Source organism: Sceloporus occidentalis, unplaced genomic scaffold (assembly GCF_023333645.1).
Source record: "Sceloporus occidentalis isolate IW3139 unplaced genomic scaffold, rSceOcc1.0.p SCAF_21, whole genome shotgun sequence".
NCBI classification, from domain to species: domain Eukaryota; kingdom Metazoa; phylum Chordata; class Lepidosauria; order Squamata; family Phrynosomatidae; genus Sceloporus; species Sceloporus occidentalis.
The window spans coordinates 2,128,142-2,143,883 of NW_028317001.1; the positions used below are offsets into that span (position 1 = coordinate 2,128,142).

The 15,742-nt window shown below is 51.7% G+C and overlaps 2 protein-coding genes across 5 annotated transcripts; both read left to right on the forward strand.

Annotated features, from left to right (window-relative positions):
- ALDOC (aldolase, fructose-bisphosphate C) lies at positions 1 to 7,867 on the forward strand. 4 transcript variants are annotated; one of them, XM_089483857.1, is made up of 9 exons: positions 1 to 102; positions 3,348 to 3,520; positions 4,201 to 4,412; positions 4,731 to 4,785; positions 5,073 to 5,233; positions 5,333 to 5,416; positions 5,564 to 5,738; positions 6,276 to 6,475; positions 6,678 to 7,867. In XM_089483857.1, the coding sequence occupies exons 2-9, from the start codon at positions 3,397 to 3,399 to the stop codon at positions 6,771 to 6,773; spliced, it is 1,107 nt and encodes a 368-aa protein (XP_089339983.1). In that variant the 5' UTR covers positions 1 to 102; positions 3,348 to 3,396; the 3' UTR covers positions 6,774 to 7,867. The 4 variants fall into 4 exon arrangements, with proteins under 4 accessions (XP_089339983.1, XP_089339982.1, XP_089339985.1 ...); XM_089483856.1 differs by having other exon boundaries at positions 8 to 110; XM_089483859.1 differs by having other exon boundaries at positions 12 to 102; positions 3,351 to 3,520.
- Positions 7,868 to 8,729: 862 nt separating this feature from the next.
- Positions 8,730 to 14,496, forward strand: PIGS (phosphatidylinositol glycan anchor biosynthesis class S). The gene is made up of 12 exons (XM_089484151.1): positions 8,730 to 8,839; positions 9,318 to 9,457; positions 10,032 to 10,143; positions 10,259 to 10,348; positions 10,647 to 10,738; positions 11,123 to 11,333; positions 11,727 to 11,869; positions 12,188 to 12,302; positions 12,501 to 12,646; positions 12,868 to 12,971; positions 13,411 to 13,621; positions 13,702 to 14,496. The coding sequence occupies exons 1-12, from the start codon at positions 8,797 to 8,799 to the stop codon at positions 13,975 to 13,977; spliced, it is 1,683 nt and encodes a 560-aa protein (XP_089340277.1). The 5' UTR covers positions 8,730 to 8,796; the 3' UTR covers positions 13,978 to 14,496.
- Positions 14,497 to 15,742: the final 1,246 nt, after the last annotated feature.

Consider the following 15,742-nt stretch of genomic DNA (forward strand, 5'->3'; position numbering starts at 1 on the left):
CTAATTAGTCCCGCCCCTCCCCATCCCTCTAGAGTCACGTAGCTCTGCGGCATCCAGAGCCAGAAGCCTTTGGAAGAGAAGCAGCAGCAGAAAGGAAGGAAGGTAAGGAGGTAAGAAGAGGGGCCAGGATCGGGTCCAGGGTGGCAGGGATCGGCCTCTTTCTCTTTGCATGCCAGCCCTGGAAGGGGGTCTGCCCCCCAAAAAGAGGGGTCCCCCATCTCCTCTCCCAGGGAAACCCAGGGGCTGCTTTCTTCCCTCCTCCTCTCCCCCCAAAATTGGGGGGTCCCTGGTGGGTCTGCCTAGTCCTTTGGCACAAGGGGCCCCTTTCTATGGTTGGAATTGGGGCACCCTCTTGGCAATGCCAGCCTGGCAGGGATAGGATTTGGGGCTCCCTCCCCATTAAATGGCTCAGGTTCCCTCTCCATCTCCAAATACTAAAGCCAATGACTGCACTTGCCCATAGAGAAACACTGGAGAATCCTTGCCCATAGAGATACATTGAGGAACACTTGCCCATAGAAAAAGATAGGAAGCATCTCCAATGGTTCCCTATGGGAATACTTGCCCATAGAGAATCATAGGGAATAACTTGCCCATAGGGAAGCATTGGGATTTACGTATTCATAGAAAAAGATAGGAAGCATCTCCAATGGTTCCCTATGGGCAGGTATTCTCCAATGGATTCCTATGGGCCAGTATGGTTTCCTCTGGGCAAGTCCTGTCATTTGTTTTAGTATATCCCCCCCCCCAAAAAAAATTAGGGGTCCCTGGTGTTTCTGCCATGGCACAGGTGGCCCCTTCTCTGGATGCTTTGGGAGGAATGGGAATTGGGGATCCCTCCCCATTGACTTTCTCAGTTGCCCTACTTTCCTTCTCTGTGACTTAGGGGTCTGTTGTGGGTCTGCCTTGGCACAGGTGCCATCCTGGGACGGATAGGATTTGGGGCTCCTTCCCTATTCAGTTCCTCAGCTTCAGTTCCTTTCCTTCTCTCCCTTCCTCCCAGAATTAGGGGTCTGTTGTGGGTCTCTAGGGGCTGCCTTGGCACAGGTGCCCACCTTTCTGGGTGCCCTTGGCACTGCCAGCCTGGGAGGAATAGGATTTGGGGCTCCCTCACCATTGAATTCCTCAGGTTCCCTCTCCATCTCCAAAGCAGTGCCCTGCCCTCTGTGGATGCTCAGAGGCACTCTCTCATTGCTGCCAAGGAAAAACAAAGTGTGCCAGGTCTGGAGGATGGTAACACTCGCACATATGCATGCCTCAGTTTGCCAGTTCTGAAGTCCCTTTTTAAGAAATGATTTTTCTCTCTTCTCTTCTAGCATTATTTATTTTTTAAAAATGGAATCTCAAAAAGCTGAATAAAAGCAATCTTCCCTTCCTGCCATGCCAGGCCCTGCCAAGTTGTCATTGCCAACCAAGGCTGTTTCCCTCCATCCCACCCCAAATTGGGGTCTTTCTGGGGTCTCTATGAGTTTATTGGCACAATCACCTTCCTTTTTCTGGGTGGAATTGAGGGCAAGCTCTTGGCACTTGCCAAGGCTGGATTGGGCTGCTTTTGGTGCCATTTTTATACCCCCCTCTTTTCTCCGACTTGGTGGTTTCTTTGCATTCTTTGGAAGGGAAACAACAAGTGCATTTATTCCTATTCTGCGTGCTTGAGGACTGGCTGTTTCTTGGCACATAAGTCAGAAACCCAAGTCTCTTGGCACAGTTTTTGTGGAGGGAAGGAGGGAGGATCATCTTTGAAAGAGGTAGCCATAGCCACCTTATTCCTTTGCCAATCATGCCCTCCATTTTGCTTCGCCAGTTGTCCTGTGCCCCTGACTTCTCCAAGATGCCCACTAAAAAACCCACTAAATGGTGTATTTTCCATTATATCCTATTGCTACGCACAGGCCCAAACAGATATTTGGGTATTAAACTTTCCCCTCCTGCACCTGGGAGCATCACAGCTTGGCATCTGGGCATCACCAGAGAGAGATTTTGGCCTGAGTTCTTTATGGCAAGTGGGTATGAAACTCTGGTGGCCATTTTGTGGCGACATGGAGAGTGGCCATCTTGCTCAGACATGGAAAATGAATGGAGAGCAAGACAGACAGCTCAAGGTGCCATCTGGAAACAGGGCTGGGATGGTAAAGAACATGCCCCCAGGACTGGCATGGAGGCCACAATCATGGTGGGGAATGGAGATGCCACGTTGGCACCTGGAAGGGGTGAAAGACAGATCGGTCAAGGAGAAGGGAAGGTGATGGTCACCCTCTCGGGACACCTTTTTGAACCACTGGCTGGCACTGGGGAGGGGTAACTTCAGACAGAATATTTTGCCCAATTTGAGGTGCCAGTCGCAATGCCAGCATACCATGGGCACTCCTTGAGAGATGAACCAGTGGGGCCTGACTGCCCATAGCAATCAATAATCCAAGACGCCAGTCTTGGATGGTAATCCCAGATGCCCACATGCCATGCCAGTTGGGCACTCAACCTTTCCAGGTTTTTATGATTCTCTTTATTTCTATCTCAATTTTTCCACACTTGCTGCAATTATTATTGCAGATATTGTTATATTTGAGTCGCGTCTTTCTCCGGCACAAAGAAGGGAATATATAATAGACATTGAACCCATTGAAGCCGGCATCCATCCCGCACCTTCCAGGTGGGTAAACTACAACTATCACCTCCTGTTTAAAGCTGGATGATGGGGTTTGTAGTCTGACCCACCTGGAAGGATGGCAGATTGGGGGGGGATGGTTTTTGCAACTGATCAAAACAATGGGAACATTCGGATAAGACAAAAAGACTGAAAGGATGGAGGAGGGTTGGGCAGCTCTGTTGTTGTGAGCTTTGCTGGACATAATCCTCATGTCTAGCTGGCAATCAGGCCATGGGGGGGGGGTGCCCACGTGCCTCTGTGCCATCTGCCTGGGATTGTGCCACAGGGCCAGACACGTGTCCATGGCAGCTTTTGCAAGGACGCCCACCCTGCCTTACATAATTTGCCTCCGTCAGTAGGAGAGGAAGCCAGGGATTTTGGGCAGGGAGGGTGGCACGAACCTGGGCATGGAGATGAATGAAGGGTCTCTCTCTCTCTCTGGGGGTGAATGAGAAAAGCAAAGTGTGCCTCTGAGCATGGGCAAGAGTGTGTTTTGTGCACGCGGCTTCCGCCCACCTCTTGTCCACCTGGAAAAGGGGACACGGGTTGTAATTTCTGAAGGGCGTTATCTCCATTTCTTTTGAGACAAGAGGGAGAGGAAAAGGAGAGCTGTTACAAGAGGTTTACGTTATTCTGCCCCGATTTATGGGGACCCAAAGGCCTAAGGTAGAAACAAGTGGCATTTTTTTCCTTCCTCCAGTAGCAAAGCAGAGGAGAAACCCTTTAAATAAAATTATAGAGGGAAAAAGATGTTTGCCAAGATGACGCTCCATTACTCAGCGCTCACGACGGAGCGAAAGGGAGAGCTGTTTGACATCGCCCAGCGGATCGTGGCCCCGGGGAAGGGCATTTTGGCCGCAGATGAGTCCGTTGGTAAGTCCCAATATTAAGGGAGCGACGTGTAATGTTACCCTGTAATCGTATTCCTAGTCAATGTAAAAATACAGTTGTATATCATGAGACACACTAGTAATAGAGCGGCAATAAGACATGTAGAAAAGGCAGGTGTACAAGTAGTGCTGGTACCTGCTTAATATACAATGCGCATGATGCAATATCTTTCTCACTTGGAATGCATAACAGAATATGCCGCTCCTGAGTAACACACACACACACACACACACACACACACACACACACGTATATAGTACCTAGCCAAAAGACCACAATTTATCCACAGTATGGATACCGAGGAAAACAAGAAGCAACCCCTAAACATTGAATGAGTATGTCTCATTATAGACAATAGTAATTTACATTGACTTATCGTTCTGATAATAGGAGTATGCTTTTTTCTTGCATGTTTCCAGCTTCTTCCTTGCAGTTCTTTCTTGCATGTGCCCCTCTTTTTTCTTGCAGTTCTTTCTTAAATGCCACCAGCTTCTTCCTTTCTAGCAAAATAAACATATCATGGGGTTTGCCAGATCTCTGGCCAAGAAATGGACCCCTTTTAGAGGTGGGGACTGGGGCTCAGAAAGGTGTTTTGGGGTGTGTCCAAATGGGGGACCCCATAACACCTTTCCGAGCCCAGCCTCTCCTTCCGTCTCCCATAGGAAGCATGGCCAAGCGCCTGAACCAGATCGGGGTGGACAATACGGAGGAGAACCGCCGCCTCTACCGCCAGATCCTCTTCAGTGCCGACAGCCGGATCAAGAGCTGCATCGGGGGCGTCATCTTCTTCCACGAAACCATGTACCAGAAGGCGGATGACGGCACCCCCTTCGTCGACATGATCAAGGAGAAGGACATTGTGGTCGGCATCAAGGTACGACGGGTGGGAACATAAATGTAGTTGGGTGCATGCATGGCTGGGAAACAGTCTCCTTTTATTTTTTGGACAGGAATGCCCAGAATCCCCTTGCAAAGGGGGCACTACAATTGAGGGAAGGGTTAGGGTTAAGTTAAGAAATGTGCCCGGTTCCTTGGCATTAGCCATTTGCCTCCTTGCCAAGAGCCACAGACTTTTGAGATGCCCTGGGGACTTTGAGGAAGGGGCTTTGCTGGCCAGGAAAGGAGGTGGTGTTGTCCCCAGTGGATCATGGGTGTTGTTGCCTCAGTGGAGCTGTGCTTCCTTCCTTCGCAGGTGGACAAAGGAGTTGTGCCCCTTGCTGGGACCGATGGAGAAACCACCACCCAAGGTATGACGGTTGGAGGATTACAACTATGCCTAAGGATTGCAACCATGGCTATGGAGGTCTGGTGCATGGCACGCAGGTGGCAAGACGATACTGCTGTACCTGCAAATGAAAAGAAAACCCCAAAACTAGGACTCTGGAGCCCAGACTCCACTAGCCCAGACTCACAACCCAGCAAAACTGGGACTTTGCAGCCTCTACTAGCCCAGTCTACAAACCCCCAAAACTGGTAATCTAGAGCCCAGTTTCCACTACACCTCTGTGCTTCCTCCCTCTCTTCTCTCTGCCAGGTCTGGATGGGCTCTCAGAGCGTTGTGCCCAGTACAAGAAGGACGGGGCCGACTTTGCCAAGTGGCGCTGCGTCCTGAAGATCACGGAGCACACACCGTCTTCCCTGGCCATCATGGAGAATGCCAATGTCTTGGCACGCTATGCCAGCATCTGCCAGCAGGTGAGGACATCCCCTCTTGGCCAAATTTGGTCTGCTAGGAGGTCCCTGGTACATGCCACCGTCTTCTTCTAAATGCTCATTTTGTCGTTTCTGCCACAGAATGGCATTGTGCCCATTGTGGAGCCAGAGATCCTCCCGGATGGAGACCACGACTTGAAGCGTTGCCAGTATGTGACCGAAAAGGTAAGGGCTTCGAAGGAGGTGGAAATGGACATGCCCCCAAACGGTCCTGGTTTTGCGATTAATTCTCGGTGGTGCCACTTTCTTGGACCCTTTTAAACTTTGAGGTACTGTCTCCTCATCTCAGGCTCCCTGTGTTTTGTTTTCCAGGTGTTGGCTGCTGTCTACAAGGCCCTGAGCGACCACCACGTCTACCTGGAAGGGACTCTGCTCAAGCCCAACATGGTGACCCCTGGCCATGCTTGCCCCACCAAATACAGGGCCGAGGAGATCGCAATGGCCACCGTGACAGCCCTGCGCCGCACCGTGCCACCCGCTGTGCCAGGTAGGCTATGAAATTAATGGGGTCGCATTAAGTCAACCATCAGCTTGGAAGCGCACAAAGATGTGGCACCAGATCCCATCTGATCTTGGATGCTAAGCAGGGTCAGCCCCAGTTAGGGCTTGGATGGGAAACCACCAGGGAAACCCAGGTGCTGTGAAGCTGTGTTTCGGAGGAAAGGACTGGCCAAAGCACCTTTGAGTATTCTTGGTCTAAGAAAACCCTAGGAAACATTCACAGGGTGGCCATAATCCTGGCTTAAAGGTGCAGACAAACTACACATCCTCAGATTTCATTGCATGGAACCACAGCAGTTCAGGTGTAATTCATAGTGTTACAACTGTGCAATGCAAACGGGTCTCCAACCTCCCTAAGAAAGGAGTTCCAGAGTTTAGGAAGAAGACCCTTGCAGGGGAAAAGCAAGGCTTTCTTGGGTCCCATCCTTGGTTTCATTACCTGGTGTCCCCAATGGTGTGTGTGTGGTTCCTAAAAGCAGGTATTAATGGCTCTGACAATGCCCCTTTTGCATTCATCCTTCAGGCATCACCTTCTTGTCTGGCGGGCAGAGCGAGGAGGAGGCCTCCATCAACCTCAACGCCATCAACAACTGCCCGCTGCCCAAGCCCTGGGCACTGACCTTCTCCTACGGCCGGGCCCTGCAAGCTTCGGCCCTCAGCGCCTGGCGGGGTGAACGGGAGAACGAAAACTTGGCCACTGAGGAGTTTGTGAAGCGCGCCGAGGTAAAGGAGGGCATGGAGAGATGGGCATTTGTTGGGCACTTCCACTGCCCTCAAGAGTAGTGGGTATGGATTTGGGCATGCCTTTATTTGGAGGAAGTCCCAATGGTGTTCCTGGTTTGAATGCAAAGGTCTAGGAAGTAGGGAATCCCATTGTGGGCAAGAATTTGGGTCCAAGATCTCTTCCTTTTCTGTGTCTTTCTAGGCCAACAGCCTGGCAGCTCTGGGGAAGTACGAAGGCTCTGGCGACGATGCAGGAGCCGCGGGGCAGTCTCTCTACGTAGCCAACCACGCTTACTGAGTGCCCCCCGTGCCCCCTTCCAGGGCCGGCTTGTAGCCCCCTGCCCCACTGACGGACCCTGCCACTCTTGCTGCCGCCCTCATTTCCAGCCACACCAGTTGCACCCCCCTCGCCTGAGCTTTTTCTATCGTAGCCACGAGAGGAGAGCCAAGTAGCCACGGAGTGTCTGGCGCCCAATGCGCAAATGGCGTGAGTGGAAGAAGAAATGATAGGACCCTGCAATGGTACGATGGGGATGGAAAACGCACCCCAGGCCTACCTTGCAGGGTCGTTGTGGGGCAGTGGGGGAGAATTAGAGCCCAGACCTACCTTGCAGGGTCGTTGCAGGGCAGTGAGGTGAATTGGAAACCCAAACTACTTGCAGGGTCCTTGTGGGCGAGAAGTGAGGAAAGCATAACCCAGCCCTACCTTGCATGTTTGTTGTGGGTCAGCAGGGAAACCATAACCCAGCCCTACCTTGCAGGCTTGTTGTGGGTCGTCCAGGGAAGCCATAACATAGACCTACTTTCTAGGGTTGTTGTAAGTCATCCAAGGAAAGCATCATCCTGACCTATCTTGCAGGGTCGTCGTAGACCAGCAAGTCTAACCCAGGCTCACTTTGCAAATGTGAGTTGCAAATTTGCATTTGGAAGCATCAGGGAGGTGTTTGTCGCACCCACATTCTACAGACAAAAGCGGCTTTCGGGGTGAAAGTGTCACCCCAGGTGTCACCCCTTTCTGTTTTGCAAAGGCTGGCAGGAGATCCCTGATTTGGGAGAGCGGTTGCCCCCTTGCCAGGCACTCCAGCACCCCTCTCTGCCTGCCTGCCCGCCCCACCCTTCTGCCAATATTTGGGGTCCTCCTTTGCTCCCTGAGCCTCTCGTGGGGCTCCCCACTTCCGTGTGAGCCATAGCTTTGCAGTGGCGCTCCGTGTTCATGCCCCCTTTCGGTGGTCCCCTGTGCCACGTGGGCGCCATGGGCCACTATGGGGCAAGGAGCCTGTCGCTGCCGTGTGTGTGACCGTGCGCATGTGAGGTTGTGTGCCATGTGCTCCGTACGCACCCCATGTACCGAAATATTCCCCCAAACTAATAAACCATAGAGGAGTGAAGCGAGATCTGTCTTGGCATGGCTGCTTTATTGTGTCCTTTGGGGGTAAAAATGACCCGCACAGAAACATAGCGCTCAACTGGATTAAATTCAATGGCCGATGTTCCTTGTTATCGACTGAAAGCGCACCCATCAGTGCGCCAGCGCATCACGGCGGCATCTAGTGTGCAAATGCGTCACACACAGACAAGGCTCTTTTATTGAAGGAGAGGAGCGGCGGAGCCTGAAAATGGACAAGGTTTAAAGCTGCAAGCATTGCTCTCCAGCTTTCTTTCCATCAAGAAGGGATTGCAATGAATGAGAAAATCAATACATAAGGAGGCCATAAAACCATAACCAATAAATCAACACAATAACAACAACAAAAGAATACATATCATCACCATAGTTTAATATTAATATTGATGATGAGGATGGAAGCACTGCACCATTAATTAGCAATAGTGGTGCTAATAATAATAATAGCTACTGCTGCTACTACTTCTTTCTGGCCAATATTAATAAATACAACAGCTCCTGTCCTCCACAATAAATCCCATCATCCACTTAAAACAGGGAGACCTCTCTGCCTTGCCTATCCTGGCAGAGCAAGGGTTAAAAACAGGCTCTACCTTTTCATTTTTGGCCCTTCCCGCGTTCCATACCGAAGCAAGGCATCTCTGGGTATTCTTCTCATTGGCCAGCCTCGCTGTCTGTCACATTGACGCCGAAACGGGATAGGCCAGCCCCTTTGTTTTGGTCCGCCCCTTGCAGCGTGCCCAACGTTCGGACTGGCAAGCGTTCGCTTCAGTCAGGCCTCGCCCTTTCAGTGTTCTGATTGGCGCAGGAGGCTGCCTCTCAGTTAGATCTCCGTTCTCATTGGTCCCCTGGCGTTGGGACTGCGGTTCTCCCGCCTTGGAGGGAGGCTGACTCGGGGCGACTTCCGCGTGAGAAAATGGCCGCCCATGCCTCTGCTGTGGCTGCAATGGATGCGGCAGGTAAGGAAGGGAAGCAGGGAAGGCGCCCCGTTCTCCTTTATTCCCCGGATTCACTCTGGAGCTTCTGAGGCTGCATCCGCACTGCGGAGTTAACCCGGTTTGACACCGCTTTAGCTTTCGTGGCTTCCTCTCCATGCGACTCCTGGGATCTGTAGTCTGCGCTCTCTGACAGGGAAGGCTCAGTGCCTCCCAAAAGACTACAAATCCCAGGATTCCACAGCACTGAGCCCCTCGGGCAGCTAAAGCGGTGTCAAAACCGCGTTAATTCTGCAGTGTGGATGCATCCCAGTCTTGTTCTAATGTGGGTTAGAGAAGGGCATGAGAAGTCAATGGGGCAGTAGATCCAATGTGGTCTTTCTCATCCCTGTGTGGAAGATGCCGGGGATTTGAACCCAGGACCTGAGGCGGGTGACTTTCCTGTCTGCTTTTCCGCCTTGCTAATGAAGCCTTGCCTTCCTCTTCCCCTTCCTCCCTGCAGAGAAGGCCCGGGGGAAGTACGCCGCCCTCGCCTTCGCCACCATCGCCATCGCAGTGGGGCTGCCTCTCTGGTGGAAGACCACAGAGACCTACAGAGCCTCTTTGCCTTACTCCGAAATCGCAGAGCTGGACACCCTCCTGGTGAGAGCAGCGTCCATTCCGTCGTTTTTGGGGGCGATGGGGCCGTGTTCTGGATGCGACGCCAAAATCATGACCCAGGAAAACCACCCAGGATCAGGGTTTTCCCAGGAGACCATGGATCACCAACGAAAGAGACACACATCCTCCTTGCATGTCTTCCCACTCTGAGGCCTTGCCGTTCAACAACACTGGAAATCACTCCTCCCAACCCTGGGTCACATAGTATATATATACCCCACTCTCTTCCATGCCAGCATTCTTTGAGATGCCAGCCACAGATGCTGGCGAAACGTCAGGAATAAACATGGCTACAGAGCCTGAAAAACCCACAAAAAACTATGGATGCCATCCGTGAAAGCCTTCGACTTCACAGCTTCCACTCCCTCTTTGCACTTAAAACTCAAACCCAGGTCCTGTTCTGTGCTGGAACTGCATCCCAGTGTAATCCGGATCGAGGCGTTGGGCACCTGAACCCAAAGTATAACCTTTATATGGGAATGGTGCAAATTTTGTCAGGCTGAGCGAGGCGATTTGGGTTTCTTGGTGCTAAGGGACCAATGTTTTTTTGCTTCAGTTCCAGCTGACGGTGCCCGTCTCGGTTGTGTTTGCCAAAGGGGTGCTGCCCACGAGCCAGGAACGCAAACTCCCTTTCAGGAAGACTCAGCAGGTGGAGATTCCCTTGAACTGTAAGTTGGCCACAGCAAACGACAGATCCCAGGATCCCACAGGATGGAGCCAAGGCAGTTAAAGCAGTGTCAAACTGGATTAAATTGGGTTGTCTCGTTCTTTCTGCCCTCCCAGCTAAAACCAGTGTGACCTCCCAGTACGAGATGCTCTACCGCTTGGCCACGAAACAGGAGGAAACGATCCTGGCGCAGGCGTCGCTGGAAGGTAAGGGCTCTGGAAGCTAAATGCAAAGTATGGACCCCGTATCAAATAAGTGGGTGCTGGTAGTAATTTAATAGTATTAGAAGAGCAGACCATGGGTCGAATAAATGGGTTCAGGTAGTAAATTAATAGCATTGAAAGAGTGGATAATCAAAAAGCAATCTGTTGAAAAGCAAGGGATGCTTGTTAATGTTGTTTTTGATGTAGTTTCTGCCCGAATCAATCCATAAAGACCCCCTGAAATGGAGGGAAGGAGGGCTCCCCTGTTTCTCTACTTTGCCACTGCTCTTTTTCCTTTCAGAGGTGGATTCCCGCCTGCGACTGATGCAAGAGACCCCCGTGGGGTCCATCATGGTCTATGTGGTCCCACAGAGCTCTCTTCTCTTGCCACATGTAAGCTGTTGCTCCTTCCAAAATGGCCTGGGGTGAAACTCCGGAAAGATGGCAGGAATGCACCCCATGCTCTCTAGGGGATGTTTGGGGGCATATTGGGGTCAAAACTGTTTTCTGTAGGGGTATGGTGGGTATATGCAGCTTTCCCAAGTACTCCTGGGGGGATTAATGTCAACTCTGTGCTAAGTGGAGCCTCCAGGATCAGGGGATTTGGCTTCCCAGAGGTTTTGGGATGACCTCTGTGGGAAGAGGGGAAGGGCAGGAACCGTCTGAAATTCGTTTTCAAAGGTATTTGATTTGCAAGAAGAGGGTGGAGATGATGGTGGGATGGAGGGCAGAATTATGTCTCATTCGGTTGTTGATGCTCCATCCATCTTTCTGCAGGAGGTTGCTGTGTACATTGGCAAGCACCGGAATGCCATCCTTAGAGCCCCTCGGGGCAAGGAAGACTTGCTGGCAGCTGTGGACGCTCATGTGCAGCGGGTGGCACATGCCATGTCCTTCACGGCCGACTCCCTCGCGGAGGCCCTGGCCGACCGTGTTCTCATAGGCCAGCCGGGCGCCGAATGGAAGCGTCCATTCAAATCCAGTCTCGGTATGGCACAAGTTGGGTGTGTGTGCGTGCACACACACAAATATATATATATATATATATATATATATATATATATATATATATTTGCCCAAATTTTCAACACGGCTAGAGTTGCAAAAAGTGCATCCCAGCCATGGGGGAACATAGGTGGAAGCAAAGCAAAGCAGGTGGCGGCAGATGAGATTCTTGCCAATTTGGGGCATTTCTCTCGCCAGGCACACAAGGATCAGCTCAGTTCGATCTGTGTCTTCTCAAACCCCACTGAAGTGGCTTTCTGGCCTGCAAAACATTGCTCAGCTTGATGCATGTCTACTCCAATTCCCAAGTACTGTTTTTCTGGCATGCAAAGCACATGTGTATCTAACTCACATATACCCTTCCTTTCCCTTCCAGGGTACGAGATCACCTTCAGCTTGTTGAACCCGGACCCGAGGTCCCATGATGTCCACTGGGACATTGAGGGAGCTATCTCTCGGTACATGAAGCCTATGTTGGAGAAGCTGAGCCCCGTGGCCGAATTCTCTGTGGACTCACAAGTGAGCGTTTAGGGGCAAGTTGAGTTGGGAAAGTGTTTTGTGGGGCTCAAAGCAGAGAGATTTTCATCACCATAAAGACTGGGGGCTGTGGTCATTGCATCCCGGGGACAATGCCATGTTCTGCTAGGTGCACTCATCCACCAAACACCTTTATCGACCAGCTGAAATGCACAATATACTTATTGCAAGCTTTCGAAGCTCCACTGGCTTCTTCATCAAGCAAGAGGTCAGATGTAAGTAAGATGCCTGCATCTTGTGATTTCTGTCCTTAGTGCACTCATGTTCACTTGTTCACTTTTTTCACAACTGCTCCCCTAGATTCTCTACTATGCAGCGCTGGGGGTCACGCCCCGCTTTGAGGCCTCTTCTTCCAGCTACAGACTGAGCGTCCACAGCCTGCCCCACGTCATCAACCCTGTGGAAGCCCGGCTGGGTGAGTACCATGCCCTCGCCATCCAGGGCTTGGAAAAGTTACTTCTGTCCTGCCCTATATAAACAAGGCCTCAGGGCAGTGGCGTGGAAATAAAACTGGATTTAATGGCCGTGCGACATGAGCCAGCTATGACTCAGATCCCTTTTCAGCCATGCAAACCTACTGGTACTGAGGAGCTCCTCTTTCTCCCCCTTGTAGGCTCCAGCGCCGCCTCACTGTACCCCGTCCTCAACTTCTTGCTGTATGTCCCGGAACATTTGCACTCGCCTCTCTACATCCAGGGCAAGGATGGGGCGGCTGTGCCAACCAATGCCTTCCACAGCCCACGCTGGGGTGGCATCATGGTGAGGAGGAGGAGGAGGAGGAGGAAAAAGAAGTGGATGGGGCTTCCAAACAAACAGAAAACAAATACAACACAAATCCAATAGATCAATGATCCATAGAAGTTCTGTAAGCTTCTATTCCACAGAAATGCAATATTCTATTGGAATACTGGGGATTCTGGAAGCTGTAGTCTAGACATTTCCCAGGCTTATTTCTTTGCAAACCATCTCTCCTTCAACAGGTATACAATGTTGAACTCGATAAAGGCAACGAAACCTCCTCCCTCCCGAAAAAGGTGGACGTCAACATGGCGGCAGTGATGGAGGTCTTCCTGGCACAGCTGCGGTGAGCTCTGTAGGGACCCCCTCCAAAGGCCATATAGTCCAATGAGTCACACCTTCCCATGCTGTGGCCAAAATACTATAGCCTTGGAGTTTAGGGAGATTCCAGGCTTGATTTGCTCTAAATTCTGCAAGTGTTACATGTGTGCCCATAAGTTGACTTATGGCAACCCCATGAGTTTTGGAGGCTGGGAATCTGCAGAGGTGGTTTGGCCAGTTTCGTCTTCTGAAACAGAACCTCCATGATCTGGGATTCGTTGACAGTCGCCCATCCAAGTACTAACCAGGGCTGATCTTGCTTCTCTTCCAAGATCCGATGGGATCTGGTGCCTTTAGGGTATTTAGGCTTGTTAAAGGGAGATATGGCTCTTCAAATCAGCTCGACCCATACCGTGTACCTCCACTTCCATGCTTTCTCTTGGTTCCCGTTTTCCTCCTCCCAGGTTGCTCTTTGGGATTTCCCCAGGGCCGCTTCCGGACGGAGCCTTGCTGGCGAACCCTGGGAACGAGGGCCTCTCCGACTGGGAACTGGACCGCCTGCTCTGGGCTCGAACGGTGGAGAATGTGGCCACCGTCTCCACCACTTTGACCTCTCTGGCCCAGCTGCTGGACAAGATTGGGAACATCGTCATCAAGGACGATGTGGCTTCAGAGGTACAGGGCTGGCAGGCGAACAGGCGGAGGATGGAGGGATGGCCCCGGGTTGCATTTTAAGCTGGTTTAAATATTTCCAGGTGTACCACGCCGTCGCGTCGGCCCAGAAGGCCGTGCAAGAGCTCAAAGAGGGCCGCTTGGACACCGCTTTCCAGGCCAGCAAGGCAGCCGTCACCACGTCCGAACGGGCCTTTTTCCACTCCTCGCTCCTCCACCTCCTCTACTTCCCCGATGACCAGAAGTTTGCCATCTACATCCCGCTCTTCCTCCCGATGGCCGTCCCCATCCTCCTCTCGCTGGTCAAGATCCTCCGGGAAAGCCGCCAGCGCAAGAAAGAGGCGGCCAAAATGGACTAAGGGACGCTTCTCCGTCGCTGGTCAATCATGGCTAGTGGCACGTGGGGTTTAGAGGGAGAGAAACTGGAATTCAGAGCCATCCCGAACAAGGAAAATAAACTTTGGAGGGACTATAACTCCCAGGAGTTGTGTGTGAGAAGGGAGTGTAGGAGAAGGAACCAGAATTTGGAGCCATCCCAAACTAGGAATATGAACCTATTTGGACTGCAACTCCCAGAATTTGACTGGGGGATTCTGGGAGTTGTAATCCAAAAAGGTCCCTGGCATTAATAACACCTTTGTCTGTTAGGAATGGAACAGGATGGAGGGGATGTGTCCTTTATTTTGTTCCGGTTTGGGTCCCTCTCTCCCTGGACACTATTGTGTCTCCAGTACAGAAGTTACTTCTCAGCTGATGAAAAGTAACTTCTCTGGTTCTGCCAACTCTTTACTCCTAACCCCCACCCCGAGTTTATTTATTTCCTCCTGGGATTTTTCTTTTGTAGTTGGGTTTGAAATAAAAGACATCCGTTTCCCTTCTCCGTCATCTTTTCCGTGGAGGGAAAATGTTTGGATGTTGCGGCGGGACGGATGCGTTCCCCCTTTTTCCTCTGCCCTCTAACCTTCCTCCAAATCCTTAGAGGGCTGTAACAAGTCAAACAAAGGGAATTCATATCAAGTTTTGTTCTAATTGGAACTACTTCTTTGGTCATTGCAATGGGTTGAACTGAAGTTTTAAGGCTAGAAATCTGGGGACTGGAGTCATAGGTCACTTGCAGGATTATTATGTTGGGGTGCTAAAGAATAGCCCCACAAGAGCTTTTATGGGGTTTTCTGGGGCTGAGAGTGTGTGACTTGGCCCAGGTCACTGAGTGGGTTCCCTGACTGAGCAGAGATTTGAAATCAGAGTCACAGTCCAACCCCATTCAAACCATGACACCACACTGGGATCTGGATTAGTGTCACATCAGAGGCACTCTGCACATTCCCAATGTGCTCTTGGCACCTTCCCAAGACCCCCTCGCTCTTGAAAGACAAAGGATGAGGAGCCCCCAAAGCCCCTTCTCCCAGCCTGGCAAGGGCCTGGCGCTCTGGCACTCTGCCCAAGCCTAGGGGTCCTCTTGGTACCTTCCCAAGCCCCTTCTCTCGAAAGGCAAACCTCCAAGGCCCTTCTCCCAGCCTGGCAAGGGCCTGGCGCTCTGCAGTTGGGGGCTGACTCAGGGGGAAGCTCCCTTTCCTTGCATTCAGTGGGGCCCAAAGAGGGACCCCTTGGAAAGTTTCCAGGAGCCTCTTCTGCCTCCCCCCCCCCTTCTATGTTATGGGGTTGTTTTGGAAGGAAAGGGGAGGATGCATTGGTACTTTGGACCGCTTGACACCTACCCAGGCCCACTTTCCCTAGACCTCCAGGTCTGCACTCTGCACATGCCCAGGGCTTGTCCTGATACCTCTCCAGAAAAAAACAAAGCCAAACCTTTCTACTTCCTTTTAAAAAGACAAAGGAGGATGAACCTTCCAAGCACCCTCAGCCTGGCCAGGGGTCTGGCACTCTGCCTGTGCCCAAGGCCCCTCTTGACCCCTTTCCAAGCCCACTTTCCCTAAACCTACAGACATGGCCAGGGGCCTGGCACTCTGCATGTGTCCATGACCCCTCTTGGCCCCTTCCCAATGCCCCTTCTTCTCCCAGCCTGGCCAGGGGTCTGGCACTCTGCACGTGCCCAGAGGTCCCCTTGACCCCTTCCCAAGCCCACTTTCCCTAAACCTCCAAACATGGCCAGGGGCCTGGCAC